This window comes from Leopardus geoffroyi, chromosome A2 (genome assembly GCF_018350155.1).
Source record: "Leopardus geoffroyi isolate Oge1 chromosome A2, O.geoffroyi_Oge1_pat1.0, whole genome shotgun sequence".
NCBI classification, from domain to species: Eukaryota; Metazoa; Chordata; class Mammalia; order Carnivora; family Felidae; genus Leopardus; species Leopardus geoffroyi.
The window spans coordinates 18994582-19017485 of record NC_059331.1 but is presented as its reverse complement, the minus strand read 5'-3'; the positions used below and the strand labels follow the sequence as shown (position 1 = coordinate 19017485).

General features: G+C 39.0%; 1 protein-coding gene across 8 annotated transcripts in view; it reads right to left on the bottom strand.

Annotated features, from left to right (window-relative positions):
* RBM6 (RNA binding motif protein 6) overlaps nt 1-22904 on the bottom strand; it is a 105849-nt gene that overhangs the window by 62442 nt on the left and 20503 nt on the right. For 3 of the 8 annotated variants that reach the window (XM_045496920.1, XM_045496919.1, XM_045496921.1), the window contains 4 exons: nt 21566-21674; nt 16212-17490; nt 14449-14538; nt 12905-12974 (listed from right to left, as the gene is read on the bottom strand). In XM_045496920.1, coding sequence (XP_045352876.1) covers nt 12905-12974; nt 14449-14538; nt 16212-17490; nt 21566-21609 — 1483 coding nt within the window. In that variant the 5' untranslated portion in view covers nt 21610-21674. Of the gene's footprint in view, nt 1-12904; nt 12975-14448; nt 14539-16211; nt 17769-21565; nt 21677-22781; nt 22860-22904 lie in introns of those variants that run through there. The other 5 variants (XM_045496918.1, XM_045496917.1, XM_045496922.1 and 2 more) reach the window with 4 other exon arrangements.

The window sequence follows — 22904 nt, the reverse complement described above, 5'->3', positions numbered from 1 at the left end:
TCAAGTTAGAGATTTTAACAAAAACCAAAACAGAACTGATCCAGGTATTTGAATTCCTATCAATGGGAATAATATACCAAAAGAGGCCGGTGTGCAAGATTTCTAAGAGGTACTTTGCCCTGCTAAACCCTCAGGTGACTATGCACCTGCAGCTTGCATTATGAAAATTAGGAAAATATCTGATTTATATGTCAACCTATTGTGTGGGAAGAATAGAATTGGACCCAGGTGGGGCCCCTGGGTGGCTCGGTAGGTTAAGCGTCTAATTCTGGATTTTGGCTCAGGTCACGATCTCCTGTTCCTGAGATCAAGCCCCGCCTCAGGTTCTGTGCTGAGCAAGGAGGCTGCTTGGGATTCTCTCCACCCCCTCTCCTGTCTCTGTCCCTCCCCCAATCATGTTCTTTCAAAATAAACAAACATTAAAAAAAAAAAAAAAAGAACTGGACCCTATGAAATTCATTACATTGACATCTTATAAGCACTTTCAATCCTCTCCCCCTCAACTATGCACATAAGGGTTGCTGGTTTCTAACAGAAACAGATGAAACAAGGAAGATACCCACTCATGATTACTTGCTAAATTTTTTAAAACTGCATATGGTTCTATTTTATTTAGTGCTCCATCTGTGCCAACTGATTATAAAAGAAAAAAAAATGGGGGTGGGTTTCATTTTCAAGTAGTTTTCAAAGTTCAAAATTAATCTTAGGGTCACTTCATCCTTATGATGGTTCTCTGGCCCCGGGATACCATTTGTTAGGAAATTCTCAGCCTTATTTAATTCATTTCAATTCCAATGACATTAATAATGCTATGTAAGCATGGCGGAAGAGGAAGGTCCTTGCCCTCAGAGAGTCTGGTCTAAAGGAAGACTTATAAAACAGACAGGCATAGACTACCTCAAGATGCTGTATGAGTCAGAAAAGGAAACAATTATTATTTTTTATTGAGACAGAATTACATAACATTGTGTTGGTTTTAGGTACACAACATAATGGTTCAATATATGTGTATACTGCAAAATGATTACTACAATAAGTTTATAATTAATACCCATCACCACATACAGTTACCAATTTTTTTTTCTTGAGAATTTTTAAGATCTATTCTCTTAGCAACTTTCAAATATACAAAAACAGTACTGTTAACTACAGTCATCATGATATACATTACATCCTCAGGACTTATCTGGGCACAATTTTTTTTTTTAACTTTATTTATTTACGTAATCTCTACACTCAATATGGGGCTAAAACTCAAAATCCCAAGATCAAGAGTCACATGCTCTTCTAACTGAGCCAGCCAGGAGCCCCTGGGAACAATTATTCTTTACAAAGCCAATGATCTAGTTCAATTTTTGTTCACCTGAAAACAAACAATCTAAAGAGCAAACAGCTGGAGTAAAAGAGGAACCTCTGCAGATCTACTTTTTTTCCCAGCCAATAACACTCTATCCTGGCAGGAAAGATCGTGTAAGTGTGGCGAAAGGATCACTGAAGAGAGGAGCAGCACCACTGAATGCTGTAGCAAACTGCCCATGTAGAGATAATCCCAGAACAAGAGAAGTCCCAGATTAGGGGTGATGTCTTTTCATTCCTACATCCCCAACACTAGCAAAATACCTGGTACATGGTGCTGCTCAGTCAACACCACATCAATTGTAATGAGTATCTTCACTGGAGCAAGACACAAGAAAAGTAACTTCTACAGTTTGTATATATGCAGAAGCTAACTCACCACAAGCTCCCAGTCAAGCCACTTCTCTCTGGGCTTGGGTTATCCATACACCAAGTTGCAATGATGGTAACTTCTTTGCAGAGTGGTTTCAGGAGTGCATTTCAGTACCCCTGTGCTTCTATTACAAAGCATTAGGGGGACGCCGGGGTGGCTCAGTTGGTTAAGTGTTCGACCTCAGCTCAGGTCATGAGCTCACAGTTCATGGGTTTGAGCCCCACATGGGGCTCTGTGCTGACAGCTCAGAGCCTGGAGCCTGCTTCAAATTCTGTCTCCCTCTCTGCCCCTCCCCTGCTCGCACTCAGTCTCTCTCTCTCTCTCTCTCAAAAATAAACATTAAAAAAATTAAAAAAGAAAAATAAAGAACAAAGCATTATTAGAGACTAAAGATCAAACAGTACCTGTGTTGCTGTTCCTCATATGTGCCCCAATATTAACATTTTAGCACTGATTTCTAGTTGATGCTAAGAATATACCTGCTTCTCCCACAGATCACAAAGCTGTTTTCATTTCAAGTGGGAGGAAAATATGTCCCAATCAACTTTTTTCCCATTGCCTTGGCCCTAGTGCCAAATTAGAGGACAACTCAAAACTGTTCTAATGGGCTCTGGAAGGTTCCACAAAGATAATGGCTTCTGAGCTAGAAGTTGCTCAAATTAACAGATCACACAGGCCCAGCCTCTCACCTATTCCAGAAGTAAAATAGCATCCAGAGAAGGGTCAAACAACTGGCATTCTGTGAGACTCACACTTTGACCAGATCATAAGCCTAGGTCACCTATGCCTTATAACAGAAAACTGATGCCCAACTAAATTTACTGGATACCAGCCAGATCCACCTTTGAGAGCCCCATCTGTGGTAATATAGAAAGATATTGGGTCTCTGTTCCAGTTTCCTGGCATGGAGTTTCTAAAACCCTTGGAATTTTCTGAGTGATAGGGTGATATGATGTCTTTTGTTCTAATGAGGTGACTCTTGGAAGGCTCCTAGACAGCATCAGGATGGGGCCTGGTGATCAAACTGTCCAAGCTTTGATTAGAAGCTTGGAACCTTTGGGGGCGCCTGGGTGGTTCAGTTGGTTGAGTGTCCAACTTTGGTGCAGGTCATGACCTTGCAGTTTGTGGGTTCAAGCCCTGCATCAGGCTCACTGCTGTCAGCAGGGAGCCTGCTGCAGATCCTCTGTTCCCCTCTCTTTCTGCCCCTCCCCCCACCCACACTCTCTCAAAAATAAACAAATAAATAAATAAAAGCAAGCTTAGAACTTTTGGCCTCACCACTCCTACCCCTCAATTTGCAGGGAGGGAAAAGGAGCTGGAATTTAAGCTAATCACCAGCAGGTCAATGATTTAAACAGCAATGCCTGCATAATGGAACTTCCATAAAAACCCCTCAATGGTAAGATCTGGAAAGTTTCCAGGTAAGTGAAAGCATCCACATGCATCTGTGTACAATTGTCTTTACCTTTTGTCTGATCACTTCCTGTAACATCCATGCAGAGTCCTATTTTATTTTACCTCCTCTGAAAATTAGGGGAGGTTGTTAACAATTATTTACTGACCTCTCTGACCAATAATTACCTCCAAACATTCATTTAGGTGTTATTCTTTTTTATATATATTTTTAATGTTTTTATTTATTTTTGAAGGAGAGAGAGAGAGAGACAGAGCATGAGCAGGGAGGAGCAGAGAGAGGGAGACACAGAATCCGAAGCAGGCTCCAGGCTCCGAGCTGTCAGTACAGAGCCCAACGTGGGGACCAAACTCACGAACCACAAGATCATGACCTGAGCCAAAGTTGAACGCTTAACTGACTGAGCCACCCAGGCACCCCTAGGTGTTACTCTTTTTTAAAGCCTATTGCCTCTAAAAGTCCTATGTTTGCCATCCTCTAATGACTTTAGGATTAAAATAACTGAACATTTTTTCATCAAGTTACCCAGAGTAGTAAACTTCAAACTTAAAGCCAAAAGAACCCATGATGCATGAGAACTCCCAGATTCCTTTGATTGATTATCCCAGATCCCTTAATTGATTTATAAGATTCTGTGGCCTAGTCAGAAGAGGAATACAGAACACCCATCCCATATACCCATTTTCCACAGAAACTGAAGTCTCTAAAGTCAAAGATTACAATACTCATGACGGCCAGCATATCCTCTGCACCATAACATGCTATAGGTATTACTTGGATAAATAAATCAATAAACAATAACACTGAACACTGTCCAATATTTTCAAAGGTAGAGCCATATACTAACCAGAATGGCACAGAGGCGCCTGGCTGGCTCATTCAGTAGTGTGTGACTCTTGATTAAAAAGGGGGTGGCTCTCTGCTGGGTGTCTGACTCTTGATTTCAGCTCAGATCAAGTCCTGCATCAGCGTCTGCACAGAGTGTGGAGCCTGCTTAAGATTCTCTCTCTCTCCCTCTGCCCCTCCCCTGCTTGCACTCACTCTTGGTAGGTAACACCAAAGAATGAATCATAAGCTTTTCAAGGTTATAGGGTGTTGTTTTATTTTTAAATGATTAAAAAAAAGAGAGAGATGAAAACATAACAACATTTTCTAAGCACAGCATAATGAACTGAACTGAGACTAGGAACAATTAATTATGAACTCTACAAGTACCAGTCAGTAGGCCATTAACATCTGTGCTGAAACTTGGTAAATATTCTATATACTCATGAAAATGCTTTTAAGAAATCAATCTTTATATGACTTGTCAACTGATTTTTAAGAAGGCTTAGCTTCTAAAACTGAGATGTAATTCATACCATAAAATACAACCTTTTAAAGTATACAATTCAGGGGCTCCCTGGACAGCTTAATTGGTGGAGCATGCAACTCTTGGTCTCGAGGCTGTGGGTTCAAGCCCCGCATTGGCTGTCGAGATTACTTAAAAATAAAATCTTAAAGGGGGCACCTGGGTGGCTCAGTCGGTTGAGTATCCGACTTCGGCTCAGGTCATGATCTCACAGTCCGTGGGTTCGAGCCCCACTTTGGGCTCTATGCTGGCAGCTCGGAGACTGGAGCCTGCTTCAGATTCTGTGTCTCCTCCTCTCTGCCCCTCCCATGCTCATGCTCTGTTTCTCTCTGTCTCTCAATAATAAATAAATGTTAAAAATTTTTTTTTAATAAAATCTTTTAAAAAACAGTAAAAACAAAACAAAACAAAACAAAACAAAACAAAACAAAACAAAACAAAACAAGGGTGCCTGGGTAGCTCAGTCAGTTAAGCGTCTGACTTCAGCTCAGGTCATGATCTCATAGTTCCTGAATTTAAGCCCCACCTCCGGCTCTGCGCTGACAGTGTGGAGTCTGCTTGGGATTCTCTCTCTGCCTCTCCCCCACTGGCACACTCTGCCTGAAAATAAATAAACTTAAAATAAGGTGTACAATTCAGTGGTATGTATATTCAGAAAGCAGTGCCACTATGTAATTCCAAGAAAGCTTACGTGTAAATTAGAAGTGAAAAAATAAGAAACATGGAAGCAGGTAAATACTGCTTTAATTTACATTCTGAGGGTAGAGAATTTAAGCTAGGAAAGGTGAACACAGAAGAGATGTTCTTGTGCAAGGGGAAAGTTAAAGGAAGAAGCCAATGTATTTTTTTTTAATTTTATATGCACAGAGCCCGACACAGGGCTCGAACTCCAGAACCGCGAGATCACGACCTGAGCCAAAGTTGGACGCTCAACAGATTAAGCCACCCAGGTGCCCCACCAATGTATTTTTATACCCTGTAAACAGTTTGTATGGATGGCCTCTATCTTCTGCCTATTGAAGGTAACTGTATAAATGACTTTTCCTACCTGGACTGAAGCTGGGAGTCAACCAGGCTGCTGCACTATTCAGGCTGATTAATGACCCTTTTATTCTTGCTACTCCAGCAGAAGAAACTCTTCCATGAGTTTCTACTAACCAACCAAAGGCACAGGAAGTGCTATCTCTCATATGACAGGTAACCCCCTCAAATGAGGGTAAGGGTCACAAACCACCCACGCTCTCTAACAGAACCTTCCATTCAGTCTTCAGGGCAGGAAACTTAAAAAAATGAAGGCAGGGCAACCTGGGTGGCTCAGTCAATTGAGTGTCCAACTCTCGATTTCAGCTCAGGTCATGATCCCAGGGTCAAGGAATTGAGCCCCACGTGTCACCATGCTGAGCGTGGAGCCTGGTTAAGATTCTCTCTCTGAGGGCACCTGGGTGGCTCAGTTGATTAAGCATCTGTCTCTTGGTTTCGGCTCAAGTCATGATCTCACGGTTCAAGTTCAAGCCTCAGTTCAAGCCTCACATTGAGCTCTGCACTGACAGCACAGAGTCTGCTTAGGATTCTCTCTCTTCCTCTCTCTCTCTGCCCCTCCCCTGTTCACGCTGTCTCTCAAAATAAATTTAAAAAACTCAAACAAAAAAAAAGAAATCCTCTCTCTCCTCCTCTCACACATTCTCTCTAAGGCAAATCCCAGTTAATTCCAAACAAGACTAAAATTAATTCTAGTTGCACTCACCTCTCCCCACACTTACCTGACCCCTCCAGCATCACACGGGATTCTCCTCTAGGTGTGTTGTCTGCACTTGGCCACAGGGTCTATCGACTACCTCCACAAGACTCATCCAGCCCTAAAAGGTGTCCCTTGGCTTCCTAGGCATTCCTGTTTTTAACGATCTGCCACCTTTGCCTAAGGCTTCTCGGTAAACATCTTCCCCAAATGGGGAACCAAACCTAATTAAGATTCCTGGTTGAAAACAACACCTTCTTCAGTTTCACAAATTGACAAGTAAATGTGATATTTTCCAATTAGCCTATGGTATTTCCTTAAAAACTAAAAATATTTACTTGTCTATTCTATAAATGCCAAAAATAATGTAAAAAAATATTCATTTGCATTTTCCAACTCACTTTTTCTAAATGATGTTAAGCTATTGCGTCTTTAGCTACCCCATTTGAATTACCATAAACTATACATGTTTTGTATCAGTGTCAATTCATTTCATAATGGACTTCTGCCCCTGAAGTGACAGATTGTCTCTGGGTTTTTCTTTTCTTAAAACTTCTATTTTATCAACATGGTCGTAAAAACTCAAACCATTTTAGGGACGCCTGGGTGGCTCAGTCAGTTAAGTGTCCGACTTCAGTTTAGGTTTAGGTTGTGATCTCACAGATCTTGAAATCGAGCCCTGCATCGGGCTTTATGCTGACAGCTCAGAGCCTGGAGCCTGCTTAGATTCTGTGTCTCCCTCTCTCTCCACCCCAGCCCTGCTTGCGCTCTGTCTCTCTCTTGTCTCTCAAAAATGAATAAATGTTGGGGCGCCTGGGTGGCGCAGTCGGTTAAGCGTCCGACTTCAGCCAGGTCACGATCTCGCGGTCCGTGAGTTCGAGCCCCGCGTCGGGCTCTGGGCTGATGGCTCAGAGCCTGGAGCCTGTTTCCGATTCTGTGTCTCCCTCTCTCTCTGCCCCTCCCCCGTTCATGCTCTGTCTCTCTCTGTCCCAAAAATAAATAAACGTTGAAAAAAAAAAAAATGAATAAATGTTAAAAAAAAAAAAAAAAAGAACAAAAACCCTCAAACCATTTCAATTGTGCAAAATGAAAGGATAGGATATGAGCCTGTTACAGAAATTGGACCCATTCATTATATGAATGAACACTGAAAGATTCAAAGCAAGATACTCCTTCTTCCTAACACCACTTCCATCAGCCTTCTATCTTTGCTATACTGATTAATAAAACAGTACTACAATAATTCTATAGGGGTGCCTGGCTGGCTCAGTCAGAAGAGCGTGTGACTCTTGGTCTCAGGGTCATGAATTCGAGCCCCACATTGGGTGTAGAGATTACTTAAATAAATAAATAACAATTTTTAAATAATAATTCTGTAACACTTCAGTGAATTGAAGAATCCACTTCTATGAAGAAATGAAGAATTACTTTCTATGTCTCAAACATAGAAACATTGGGAAACATAATCCAAAAACTATGTCATCTGTTGCTTAAATAATACAAATTCCTTTGGAAAAAGTATCACAGCAAGTTTGTATACCATATAGTATGTAGTAAGTCCATCTAAAAACCAAGAGCAATTCTCTCTATATTCATAGGTTACAGAAACACTTTGAGAATGAGAACATCTACAACCATTCCAAATTCTCTGGAGGAGATATGCTACATAAACAGAAAGTACAACTAAGGTCATAAAACAGCATCAACCCTACTCTAGCTCCCACCCCAGCTCAGTACAGCAGAACTGGCATGATGCAGACAAGGCAAGTGTTTGCCATAGGCTCCAAAAGCACAAAAGCATTAGTCTTTTTGACTTAAAGAAAGTGTACCTGCTTACTAAGTCTCTTTTAAATAGTGCCAAAAAGTTCTAGAATAAAGAATATAAACATAGTCAATCTAATGCAGTGGTTCTCACAATTCAGGGCACATCAAAATCAAGTGGAACACCTGTTAAAGCAGAGATAGCTGGGCCTCACCCCCAGTTTATCATCTGGCAGGTCTAAAGTGAGGCCTGAGAATTTGTATTTCAACAAGGTCTGAAGTAGTGCTGACACTGCTGGTCCAGCACCCACTCGGAGAACCACTGCTCTATTGTTCACAGAAGCTGTTCGCTGTAGTCTTTATCTTGCAAGATTTCTAATCATTTAACGATAAAATATATCAGTTGCATGTCAGTTTTTAAAATTTTTTAACGTTTTATTTTTGAGAGAGACAGAATATGAGTGAGGGAGGGGTAGAGAGAGAGGAAGACACAGAATCCAAAGCAGGCTCCAGGCTCTGAGCTGTCAGCACAGAGCCTGACAGGGGGCTCAAAATCTCGAACTGTGAGATCATGACCTGAGCCGAAGGATGCTTAATTGACTAAGCCACCCAAGGCACCCCAGTTGCATATCAGTTTTTCAACTTTTTACTGAAAATAATTTCCAAGTTACAAAAAAGTTGCAAGAATAATAGCACAAACACATGCATACACCTGTTACCCAAACTCAGCTACTGACATAGCCTGTTGTGTCTATTTTATCATTATCCTCTTCCTCCCTTCTCCATATGCATCAAATATTTTTCCCTAAACCACATGAGAGAAAAAAGTATACACCATGGTCCTTCACTCCTAAAAACTTCAGCGAGTTATTTCTTAATAAGGATATTCTCTTATTACTCTTATTTAAATTCTCTTAGATACAGTAGTTAACCAATTTCGGTGAATTTAACATTGATACACTACCACAACCTATATACAGAACAGTTCCATTGTGCCCCAAAATTGCCATGTTTCTACTTTCCAAATCCTCCCCCAACACCCTGGCAACCACGATTTTCTATTCCTATCATTTTGCTTTTTCCAGAATGTCACAGAAATGGAATCATATTGTATACAGTCTTTTTAAAAATTAGATCAAATACATATAACATAATATTTACCATTTAACCATTTTAAAGTATGCGATTCAGTGGTATTAAGTACATTCACGTTATATAACCATCCCCACTATCTATTTCCGGAACATTTTTATCACCCCAAAAGGAAACCTTATACCCATTAAGCAGTCACTCTCCATTTCCCCTCCTCCAGCCCTTGGTAACAACTAAATTACCCACTCTGCTTTCTTTTTCTACAGATATGTCTATTTTGGATATTTTATATAAATGGGATCATATCAGGGGTGCCTGGGTGGCTCAGTCGGTTAAGCCTCCGGCTCTTGATTTAGACTCAGGCCATGATCTCACGGTTTGTGGGATTGAGCCCCACATCATGTTCTGCACTGACAGTGCCAAGCTTGCTTGGCATTCTCTCTCTCCCTCTCTCTGGCCCTTCCCCGCTCCTGTGTGCTCTCTCTCAAAATAAATAAACACTTTAAAAAACGGGATCATGTGAGAGTATGTGCTCTTTTGTGCCCAGCTTCTTTCACTCAGCACAATATTTTCAAGATTCATCCAAGTTATAGCATGTATCAGTATTTCATTCCTTTTTATGCAGCATGTAGCCTTTTGAATCTGATTTCTTTTACTTAGTATAATACCTGAAATTCATCCATTTTTAATGTTGAATAGTATTCCATTGTATGTACATACCAAAGTTTATTCATCCAGTCACCAAAACACATGTCACTCCTGATACTTTTTCCAGGAGTGTAATGTTACTCAAAGTAATTTACAACTAATGGGGTTATAACATATTTACAAATGGCAAAAAACCTCAGATATACACAACATTATGTAGGTTCACAATTCTTATCTGCAATTCTAAAAGCCCAAAATCTCTTAAATATCAAGGTTTTTGGTAAATTTTCAGGTCATGTGAAGTCATTTGGAAACAAATCCTGACCAGAACTATACTGAGTCCTTTACTGTCTTTAGTCAGTCCCCTTAGTGAGAATATTAATATATTTTGAAGTATTACTATGTTTGATATACATCCCACTGGGGGATAGAATTCATATATGATCTACGTACCACATTATCTTTCTATATTCAGAAAAAGTTATAATTTCGACTTTTGATCCCACAGATTTTGGATAAAACTTGTAGCCCTGTACTTACACAGCTCTAAATGAAACAAAAATTAAATTGATAATTACTAAAGTCAGCGAGCAGCCATTAATCTTTTTTTCTGTTACAGACTGCCCCCCCCCCCGCCCCATTACACCAGTGAAAAGGACGAACTCTACCCTACAGTCCCCTTATGAGCAATGTCCATCCCACAAGATCATTGCAGGTTATCACACAACCTAAAAAAACTAACTGCCATTCATAAAAGTCACCTTTTCTGCTGAAATACACATACAGTCTTTTAACAAGCAACTGTTAAAGTTCTTAAAACATCTGATTGCTCCAAGGCATATTCTTCAGCAGATATAAGACTGCATTGCTATGGAACCTAAATGACCCTTTACTGTTGATCATCTGAGAGGAGATCATAGCTGCTCTCTGTATACTTCACAGATATTCACTCATTCCATGCATACTGAGAACGCATCAGTGCCAGACACAGTGGCAAGTGTAACAGGAGGGAACAAGACAGACAAGGCTCCTGCTGTCATGGAACTTTCTAGTGGGAGGAATAAGACACACAAAACCACTGGAAAATAAAAGTGATAGATCCTATGACAACAAACCAGGATATGATGAAAATAACTAAGGAGTGATTTTGGAGTAGATAGTGAGGCAAGCCCCTGAGAGGTGAAACTGAAGCCATGAACTAAATCCCAGAAGACAAGTGAGGATCAGAGGGGAGAACAGTGCAAGGGCCCTGACAGAGAAAGAAGTCTGTATTTGGTCAAGTCTGTATTTGGTCAAGTCTAGAGAAAGGCTCAGTGTGGCTAGAGCATAATAAGAAAGGTGGAGAGCAGTACGGGATGAGGTCAAACAGCTAAGGGCCAGCTCATGCAGGATTCTGTAAGTCAGAACAAGGAGTTGCAAATTTCTTGCAAGTGAGATGGAAAACCTTTAGACGATTTCTGGCATGGTAATAACATGATCTGACAGGTATTTTCAAAATTTCATTCTCTTGCCATGAAGAAATGGATAACATGGGACTAGTAATCCAATTATCTCATTTTAAAAAAAGAACCATGTATCTACTTTTAATACATCATTACTTCATATAATAAAATGCCAAGAAAAGAGTGTATTTCCTGAAAGGTGATTTTTTTTTAACCACTGTCTTAAATTATTTTACATGAGTATTAATTAATGTCTTACATCTGCCAATTATTATTCTAACAGCTACTACAGTAAGCAAATTTAAGAACTTCTATGGACCTTATACATTAATATAAGCATTACTCTGCTAATAAATCTGACAATATATAAATTCAGTCAGTACTAAAGAAATGAAGAGTTTAAATTGCTATTTAAACATCAAGACATCTCCTTTCCAAATATACCAATGCTTAACGAAAACACAATTAAGGAAACAAGACCAAAGCTGAGGTTACTGCTGTCAGTTGAAGAATAACTGCAGCCTATAAATTCTTTTAGTTCCTAAAGATAATAGTGAATGAATAAAGTGTGTATGAGACATGCGCACGTGCGCACACACAAAGACGTGAATGTGTGAATGTGTAAGAACATTAACTACTCTTCTGTTTCCACAAATTCAGAATTGATGCTTTTAAAACAAAAAAATAATTAGCTTTCTAAAAAATAATGTTTCTGAGTTTATTCTCAATTTACAGACCAACTATTTCTAGACATGACACAAATATCAAATTATTTCAAGCACAAAAATTTATTTTTATGGATAGTTTCCCTCTGCGGAACCAAACTGAAAAAGCAGCTACCTAGTTAACATGAAAAATTTATTCCATGTAAATTGTTTAGAAGTAAACTATATCCTCAAAACACAGCATACTCTTTCTTGAAGAGTTCTTAAATTTGGATTACTAAAATTCTGTAAATAGATTAATGGTCTACTTTCTTCAATTGAAAATTCTGCAAAAGACATCACTTAAAGATTACTTTCATATTTAAATCATTTCATATTATGTAACCTAAAAATATCAGTCGATACCTTGAATGCCTAACATTTCACTTCCACTTTTTCTGTAATGTATTAAGATTTGAAGGAACTGACCAAACTTGGCACTCTAAGACACTAGGAGGATATTATGAAAAGTTTAATCTGCAGTTCAGACCACAGAGCAGAGGTCAAAGAGAAAGCTCTTCTGGATCTATCCATGAATTTCAACAAAACAGCTGTTGCAGGACTTCATTCTCAGAGCAAGACTGAAAATTCAAGAAACCACTAATTTGTACAATTTCTCTGGAAAGTTGTAAATGTCACACTGAAGCAATGAAATATAAATTTTTAAATACAGTAAGTTTATTAAATCCTATGGGCTCATACATAAAAACACCACCACCATGAAGAACATAAATTGCAAGTTTAATGATTATATAAAATATATTCAGGGGTAAATGCTACAACACTCACTTTAGATCTCATAGGCACCCAGAAGAACTGGAACAATGCATCCTCATCGCCCATGTGTGGACAAACAGCCACAATGAACCACAGCTAAGACTAAAGCTGGCTGTTATTTGAAGACATCAACAGGAGGCTTCTGGAAATCTTAACTGTGGTTTCTTAAAAAAATTTTGAGTAGCACATGATGCAGAGATCTGACAAATACCCTTCCTAACCCAAGGCCACATGCATGTCCAGAAACTCACCTGTGTTATACTCCTTCAACTGCAAGTCCTTTACAGGCGTGCCATCAGAAGTCCGAAAGGCATTAAGAATCTGCAAGAATAAAGTGTTTACACTAATGACACAAATCATTATCTAACACTGAATATTTAACTTTCCCTTTTTGTTTTTATTCTATATAACTTAAAGCAATCATTACTTTATAAAGGCAAAATTAACCCATGCATACTCTAGGCACTCAAAACTGTTAATGAGTAGAACATAATTATTAAAAAATTCCTGGGGCGCCTGGGTGGCTCAGTCGGTTGGGCGGCCGACTTCAGCTCAGGTCATGATCTCGCGGTCCGTGAGTTCGAGCCCCGCGTCGGGCTCTGGGCTGATGGCTCAGAGCCTGGAGCCTGCTTCCGATTCTGTGTCTCCCTCTCTCTCTGCCCCTCCCCCGTTCATGCTCTGTCTCTCTCTGTCTCAAAAATAAATAAACGTTAAAAAAAAAAAATTAAAAAAAAAAAATTCGTAAGTATGTAAAAAAGGCAGAAAGAGCATAACTGTCAAGAACTTGAGCTTTGAAATCAGACTGCCTACATTTCAATCCTCTCCTGCTCTCTTGCTGTGTAACTTTTCAGTGCCAAGTTTCTCATCTGTTAAAGAGAAGATGATGCCCTGGGCTCAAGTCAGTAGAGGGCCATGGCACTTAACTCCCTCACACCTAGTCAGTTCTTTTCCTCATCTTCAAATGGATTGTTCTCTCCCAGCAGTCAGGCTTGGCTCAAATGTCATTTTCTTAGTGATGCCTTCCCCAAATACCCGATCGAAAACAGCCCCTACCCCAGTTACACTCTACACCTTTATTTATCTTCAGAGCATTTATCACTACCTGAAATTATGGGGTTTTGTTTACTTTTTTATTATCCATGGAGGCAGTGACTTTACAATATCCACTGCTATATTATTCAGTGCCCAGCATATGCTTAATATTTGGAGGGAATGAATAAAGAGTACCTATTCATAAGGTAGTGTGATAATTAAAGAACTAATGCGTGTAGACGTCACGTGATGCCTGGCACAGAGTAAGCAGTTTGCTCTTCTTATTGTAATATCCTGACCAGATTTCCCTGTAAGTTCAGCTATAATTTAGTCAGCCAGTCCTTTAACAATGACGAGTTAGGCAGCTCCCAGTTCTTACTATTGTAAATAAACTGCCTCTTTATGTATGCAATCCAATCCTCCCTCTTAGATTATGCCCTAAAGGATGATTATCAGGTCCGAGGACAGCAATTATTTGTCAAAATTTTTTGTTTGTTTGTTTTTAACAAACGCCACCTCAGTGAGTGAATGTATAACTGCTGAAACCTACATAAGTTCTATGGATTGTACCAAAGCCAATTTCCTGGTTTAGCTATTGTCCTGTAGTAATACAAGACGTTAACCCTGCAGGAAGGACACCCAAAACTTCCATGTACATTTCTTTGCACCTTCCTGTGAATCTATTAACTTTTCAAAATACAAAGTCAAAAAACATTTTTTTAATTGACAGAAAAAAAAAAGGAAAAAGAAGAAAGAGGCTTACCTCTTCTTTTGTGGCATTTTCAGGCACCCCGCTTAATCGAATAAGCTTGCTTGGTTTCTCCTCACTTGGGCCAGTCCTATAATCTTGATCCTTGAATCCACAATAAAAGATTATTTCAGAAATGAGTATATGTTAGTATGCAAATGAAAGTGAAGGTAAAATACAGGTTCTTAGGAGCAAAATCAAAATGACTTTCATCATATAAGGTATGAAAAACTGTAATTTTCTCTATTTTTTTGAGTTCCAAAATTTAATTTCAAACCATTAGTATATAAGTGTGCTAAAACCAAGGCTCACTGAAGAGTCTTGAATATAAAGCAGAGCATTAAGAGAAACAACACTGAACAGGACTTATAATTAAGGAAAACAACATATTCTCAAAAATATAATTTTCTTTTCCTGAATGAGAAAATAGAAAAAATTCTTAAACCAGATGCCATTTGTCAAAGATGTCAACTATAAACAAATTTCAGAACAAGACCAAAAGGTGTCATCTGACCATACAACTTAACAGTACAATTCAGAGAAATACGCATTTTCCATATTCACAAAAGCCTTAACTCCGATGTCTTTTACTCTTGAAAATATCATGAACGATAAATTATATAGTCAATCAGCTCTAACATTCTCAAAATCCATTTGGTTAGCATGTCTTAGGATTACTGTCCAAAATAACAGTAACCTGAGTAGAGATGAGTAAAGTCTATTTCAAAGATAATATTTGCATTAACCAACTGCAAACATAACTCTCTTCTCTTAGATTATATACGTTAAATTATATATTATATATATTGAAATCCAACAATTAAGTTAATTAAGTTAACTGTAAGAATATACCTGCAATATTACCATCACTTCCTTATGACTAGGAAGACTCCTAGGTATTCTGTATATCCTAAATGAGTTTAAACAGAAAAATGGACCCTACGGTGCCTAGGTGGCTCAGTCGGTTGACTGTCCGACTCTTGGTTTTGGCTCAAGTCATGACCTCCAGGTTTGTGGCTTCAAGCCCTGCGTAGGGTTCTGGGCTGATGACACGGAGCCTGCTTGGGATTCTCTCTCTCTATCCCTCTCTATGCCCCTCCTCTGCTTGCTTGCACAGATGAGCTCTCTCTTTCAAAATAAATAAATAAACTTAAAAAAAAAAAAAAGATAGAAAATGTTCCCTAAATAGCCACAAGGCCTGACTAGCAAGAATTTAGAGAACCAACTCCCAAAGACATACTTTCTAACTAAATTATCCCAATGCATTTCAATCAACACCATAAAGCAAAATAAGAGATACATGAGCTGCTCTAGAGATGTACATTCCATTCTTGAATATACATTTTGGGTTTATTTTTTTTAAGGATTTTATTTTTTTTATTTTTAAAATTTTTTTTTTTTTTCAACGTTTATTTATTTTTGGGACAGAGAGAGACAGAGCATGAATGGGGGAGGGGCGGAGAGAGAGGGAGACACAGAATCGGAAACAGGCTCCAGGCTCTGAGCCATCAGCCCAGAGCCCGACGCGGGGCTCGAACTCACTGACCGCGAGATCGTGACCTGGCTGAAGTCGGACGCTTAACCGACTGCGCCACCCAGGCGCCCCTTAAGGATTTTATTTTTAAATAATCTCTACATCCAACCTGGGGCTCTAATTTACAACCCTGAGATCAAGATTCACATGCTCTACTGACTGAGCAAGCCAGGAGCCCCCAGGACCAAGGATCCTGGACTCTACACTTCATCCAGCAGAAAAGCAATCTACTCCATTAACATACCTGAAGGTCCCGTTGGGCATCTCGGGAAGTTTTGCCCTCTGGAAAAGACTTGCTCTGGCCATAGCCAAATATTTGGCTTCCTGGCAGCCTGTGATCCACATCACGGTACTCGATGCTTCTGTAATCAGTGTCTTCCCGGCCAAGAAAGTCCAGACCACCTTCTTCTTTAAACACACCAGCATCTGAACTCTGTTGCTCACCTCCAGAAAGCTGTGACTTGTCTTGGTCTTGAAGTGGACTTTCGCTGTTCTGAAAGTCCGATGAAGACTCATGTTCAAAGGCTACATCTTGTTTTTCTCCTTCTCTTGTTTCTGAATGTTCAAATTCTCCTTTCTGAATGCCAAAAGCAGGCCTTTCTGTTGTATGGTCATGTGTGGATTCTTCTCTCTTGTTCACGTTCATACCAGAATGTTCTCTATCTTGTGTAGAGGGTTGTATGTAATCCAAAATATTTGAATCCACAGAGGGCATCTCCCTATCTTTAAACTCCATACAAGGTCCCACCTCTCTGCTCCTAAAATCCTGATCAGTCCTGGACCGGTGTCTACCTCTGAAATCTGAATGTGGCGTATCCCTGTCCCTAAAGTCTAGATCACTAGTACCTGAACCTCGGCCTCTAAAGTCCACCTGTGTTCCGTCTTTGTCCCTGAAGTCCAAATCAGATACATCTCTATTCCTAAAATCAGAACGGGACTGATCTCTGGCCCTGAAATCCAAATCCGACAAATCTCTTCCCCTAAAATCTGCATGGGATCCATCCCGGCCTCTAAAATCTAAATCATAAGTGCCCCGGCCCCTGAAGTCAGATGAAGGAGCATCCCTACCTCTGAAGTCAACAGTGTGAGCATCCCTGTCTCTGAAGTTCATGTGAGATGTCTCCCTACCTCTATAATCCATAGAAGTACCATCTCCACCCCTGTAGTCCATAGGTGGTCCTTCTCTATCCCGAAAATCCCCAGAATGTATGTCCCTACCCCTGAAGTCCAACTGTGATGAATCTCTGTTCTGGAAATCAGAAGATGAAAAATCTCCCCCCCTGAAATCATGTCCAGGTCCCTCCCCTCCTCGATAGTCACCATGCGGTCCGTCTCTAGCGCCATAGCTGAAAGAATGCTCCTCTACATTTGCAAAGGGAGGCCCCGAATGCCCCTGGAAATCAAAGGGAAGTGAATCTCTGCCAGGAAAGTTGCCAGAGTGTCTCTCTTGAGCATGACTCTTAAGGGGAGGAGGAGGATAATCCCTGTTCCACCCGGGAGCAAACCTTTCTTCTTGGCTCCCACTGTAGAAACAAAGACAGTGTTATTCATATTGTCCAGAGAGTTTGAAATCTACACACCAGCATATTCTTCTCTAATCACAGCACATTCTTCTGCAAACATTTTTTTTTTTTTTTTGGCAGAGTTCTGTAACAAGGTCCTAGATCTGCAGAAAACAGCAATGTTTTGCTATTTTAAGACGAAGTGGCGGAGTAAACTTTTATGCTCCCATTTCAGAACACGAGGAAAGTCAACACAAGGTTTTCAACATGACTGCTGCAGAAAAAGCTTTCACCCAGTCCTGCAACAGGGAAAATCCGCAACACCAGATAAGCTAGCAATGGTGACACACTACAAAAATTTCCATTTCCTACAGCCAGGGAACTTAGAATTCCAAGATCAACATGATGATTCCTATACATCAAATAAATCAATGCACCATAAATGTATGACAGTAAATTTTAGGCAGTGTCTTTCTCATTTCAGCATACAGGGATAACATTCCAAAATATTTGATTACAGCTACAGCATGGACACTACCTAGATCAGAATGAATGCAGGTCCAAAATGAAAGAACACTGGCTGTATATCACCAGCAGGAGAACACAAGTGTATACCAGCTGAGCATCAGCCCTGGCTGTATCTAAGATCCAGTTCTACAGTGGCTCCACCTAGAAGCGCTCTCACCTGGATATTAATACTATCCAAGAGTATCACAAAAGGCAGCATGAAATCATGCCACGAAGCGTTCGTACATCAACCTAGCCAAGCAACAGCATCCAGAAGCTTAATGTTGAAAGGGACTTAGAGCATTAGGCCTTCAAGTATTATCTCCAAGTCCCAAAAGCTGATATTCCAGAATCTAATGCCTCATGCTATTTTTTAATAGTAATAAAATATATTTTAAAAATAAGCAAAGTAAATATTAAATTCACATTCTCAGTTTACAAAACTCAAGAGAGAAATGAGAACTGCTCTAGTCTTTCATTCTACCCAAATCTTCCCTAACCTTCAGACCATTTTACATGCTTTGGCTTTGGTAAAAGGGAATTTAAATCTGCAATTAGATACCTAGATCCTAAGCTTGAGGGGAAGGAGAGAGCATGAAAAAGGAAAACATGAAATGATCTGAAGGGTTATCTGCTATTTTGCAGTAAAACAAAAGTATTATATTAGGAAATCAAGTCCAAATCAGTTATCTTCTTCCAGAATATATAGGTTCTATTATATGACCCTTCTGAGCACAGACTACACCACCAGAGAAAGACTTGAAGGACACTCAGTTCAGGAGAAACAGTTACAAGGCCAAATCCTTTCTTAAAATAATAGGACTTCAACAACAGTAACCTGAACATTAGAATGATGTATATTTAATGGATTTCCAGAACATGATGATTTCTATTAGCTCCCATTAATATTAATTATGTCTATGTGGTTCATCATAAGAGGAGCAAGTTTAAATGTTCTTCATAATACAGTATTGCACTAAAACTGATGCATTACCACTAACTCTAGTGTTTTATTTAAAATCATCAAATCCCAATAATTAGCTTACAGTAAGCCTCAGTAGACACTTATGGGTGCTGAGGCATCTAAATCTACATGTTTTCTGACCAGAATGCATCTAACACTGTCTTTGAATACTGCCCTAAGATTATCTTACTCTCTTAAATTGGGAAGATCAAATTCATCTAGAGTAACCTACCCCTACCGTACTTTAGGGTTCTTAGAACTGTATTTTATGCAAGATACAGTTCTATTAAAGTAAAATAGCAACTACAAAAGCCATTTTCAACCAAATAAGATAAAACGTAAGAAGTTAAAATGAAATAATCATTTTCCTACAAGATATCTTTTTTAAAATCCAGAGCATAAGTCTTCCAAAAACTTATGCTATATAAACTATGTCTCCCTTTTAGTCAAAGATCTTAAAAATAGCATGTAATAACTTATTTAAAATGAAGGTGGGGAAATATGACAATCAATTTCATATTTAAAAAAAAAGGAACTAGTAAAACTGATCTCTGGTTACAGAAGGAAAAATAATGAAGGTGGGGAAATAGAATTTTAAATAATAAATTGGTGAAAAGAAAAATGTTCTGAAAACTTTTTTTTTTTTAAGTTATGCAATAGAGCTAAGGTTACCCAACATTTCTTGAGGCTTATCTAAACAATCTAAATTAGGTTAATTTGTATAAGAAACAGCCTTATTTACAAAACAGTCATCCATAAATATAGGTAGAAAAGGATAAATTACAATCTAAATATTTAAAAATGTTCAAGTATTAGCCCACTGATCTAGATTAGGGATTGGTGAAGTTTCCACAAAGAGCCAAACAGTATTGATATTAGGCTTTGCAGTCTTGATCACAACTATTCAACTTTGCCATTGTGGCATGGAAGCAATCATAGACAATTTAGAAACAAATGGCTGTGTTCCAATAAAACAAAAGTGAGCTGCAGGCTATAATTTACTGACCACTGACACACACCTTAAATTTTAAAAGGAAAAACATACCCAGCATCACCACCATTGCTTTAATTTAAAGACCGCTGAGCAGAAAGACCCCTATCATTTAGTATGTATGAAACACTAGCTTTACTAAATATCATATGGATTTAAGAAACCCTGTTCTCAAACTAAATTTTTCATTGGAATCCCAAGCTTCAGAATAGTGAGAACACTTTTTGAATTTGCATGATACATTTTGCAGATTGCCAATCCAAAAGAAAATTTACTAGTAACAGAAGTTTCAAGGGAACATCAATATTTTTTAATGTGTAATTTTAAAGGTTGGATTTCTTTGCCATACACAAAGTAAAACCACAAAAATCACATTCCTTTGGCACCTTATCGTCAGCACAATGCAAAGGTTTTAAAAATACAATCATGAGTATTTATTATATTGGCTATAAAAAAATTAACTCCCTGCAAATCTAAAATATAATCTACTACTAACTGAATGGTACTACTTTCTCAACTTCTCTTTGTACCCAGTAATCCCTAAAATTGAAATGTACCTCAGAAAATTGCATTAAGTAATTTTTTTTTTCCTGATAACTATTTTGGTAACTGAAACACAATGTGCTGTGGGCAAAACATAGCTCTGGATTCTAGACATAAATTAGTGAAATTAATAAAATGTTTATGTACATATATAAATGTTTATGTACGTTTTTGCTAGCTTTCCTTTTTAGCCACATTATGTATTACTTTATTAAAAGAAACAGAAAAATAATGATCAGGGGATAATTTTTTAATATTTAAAAAAAATGCTAAGGGGCACGTGGGTGGCTCATCCAATTAAGCATCTGACTTCGACTCAAGTCACAATCTCACAGTTCATGGGTTCAAGCCCCAAGTTGGGCTCTGTGCTGACAGCTCAGAACCTAGAGCCTGCTTTGGATTCTGTGTCTCCCTCTGTCTCTGCCTCTCCCCTGCCTATACTCACTCTTTCTCTCAAAAATAAATAAACATTAAAAAAAAAAAAGAAAAAGGCACTAAAACACAAAACACTTGGTAAAATTGGTATTTAACCTCACAGTCACTTTGGAAAGGACCAGAAATTTTTTTTAAGTTTATTTATTTATTTATTTATTTATTTATTCATTCATTCATTCATTCATTCATTCAGAGAGAAAGAGAGAGACAGAGAGAGACAGAGAGAGACAGCATGAGCAGAGGACGGACAGAGAGAGAATCCTAGGTAGGCTCTGTTCTGTCAGCAAGGAGGCATGAACTCACAGCCCTGAGATCATGACCTGAGCTGCTCTGGCTTTTTAAAAATAACAGAAACTATTTAAAAAATTTCTAGGGGTTCCTGGGTGGCTGAGTCAGTTAAATGTCTGACTCTTGGTTTCAGCTCAGGTCATGATCTCATGGTTGTGAGATGAAGCCCCGAGTCAGGCTCTGCACTGGGCATGAATGAAGCCTGACTGAGATCTCTCTCTTCTGCTCGCTCGTGTGTGTGTGTGCGCACGTGCTCTAAATAAATATACAAACAAGAGCTGTTTTTGTACAAAGAAAATATTCCCCTTTATGGCAGACCAAAAAATGTCATCATTACAAAATTTCAATGTTCAAATTTCAAGACTTACCGAAAAGGTCCTGTTCTGTTAGCAGATCGAGAATCCCCCCACATCTCTATGTCAAGAGGGCCCAGTAAATAGATCCTTTTGCTACCAAACTGTGTGGTTATAGTAGTACCTGTATATAACAAACCACAAAAAACAAACACATTAGAACATGAAGTAAAGGCTAAACTAATTTCTGCCACCCTGGCTTATCAGGAACAACAGCAGGGATATTTTTAGAAGTCACTTTTAAACATTTACTTATTACTTTATAACAAGAGAAATACATTAAAAAAATTTTTTTAGAGCAAGAGAGAGAACGCACAAGAGTAGGGAAGAGAAAGAAGCAAAGAGAGAGAGAGAGAGAGAGAGAGAGAGAGGGAGAGAGAGAGAGAGAGAGAAAGAATCTCAAGCAGGCTCCACACTCAGTGCATAGCCCAATGCAGGGCTCAATCTCATGACCCTGGAATCATGACCTGAGCCAAAATCAAGAGGCAGACACTCAACCAGACTAAACCACTAAGTGCCCCAAGAAATTCACTTTTAAATATGTGTACCCTGGGGCATCACAAATTTCTCAATGTACTAAGAATGCTTTACACTTACTAAATACTTACTAATTTTTCCAGCATCCATTCACCTTCCTTTTTGGAAACAGCATCTCAACATTGACACCATTCTCAGTCTGTGGTTGATCCCACACAATCCAGCCTGGCCAATTAGAACAGTCTACCGCCCTCATCACAGTGATTGCTCAAAAAATGTCCATGTACTGGGGGTCCGGGTGGCTCAGTCGGTTAAGCGTCAGATTCTTGATTTTGGCTCAGGTCATGATCTCACAGTTGTGAGATCAGCCCCAAGTCAGGGCTCCACACTAGGCATGGAGCCTGCTCCCTCTCCCTATGCTCCTCCCCTGCTCCTGCTTTCAAGCTAGCTTGCAAGCTTGCTCTCTCTCAAAAAAAAAAAGGGGGCGGGGGCATGTACTAAGATGTACCACTATGGTATAAACATTATTTTGAATTAAAAGAAATCAAAACCTAGCAGGAAAAACTTTTTATATCCTTCTTAACTGCCTGATTGTACAGGAAGAGAGCAATTAAGAGAGATTCCTCTTTACCAAAAAACTTATCTGCATAATAAGGCAAACTTTGTTTCTCTTCTCACCTTTCTGCTAATGGTCTTCCTCCCCTTTGTACCTTAAGACCACTACCCTTCTCCTTATTCAGTATGTCTTACAAACCTCTTGTTGTCATACTGCTTTGAGAATTTCATGTCTGTATGGATTCCTCATATGTATGACACTAAATTTAATTTTCTCCTGTTAAAAAATAAAAAAAAAAAAATTAAAATGGGCATGTAACCC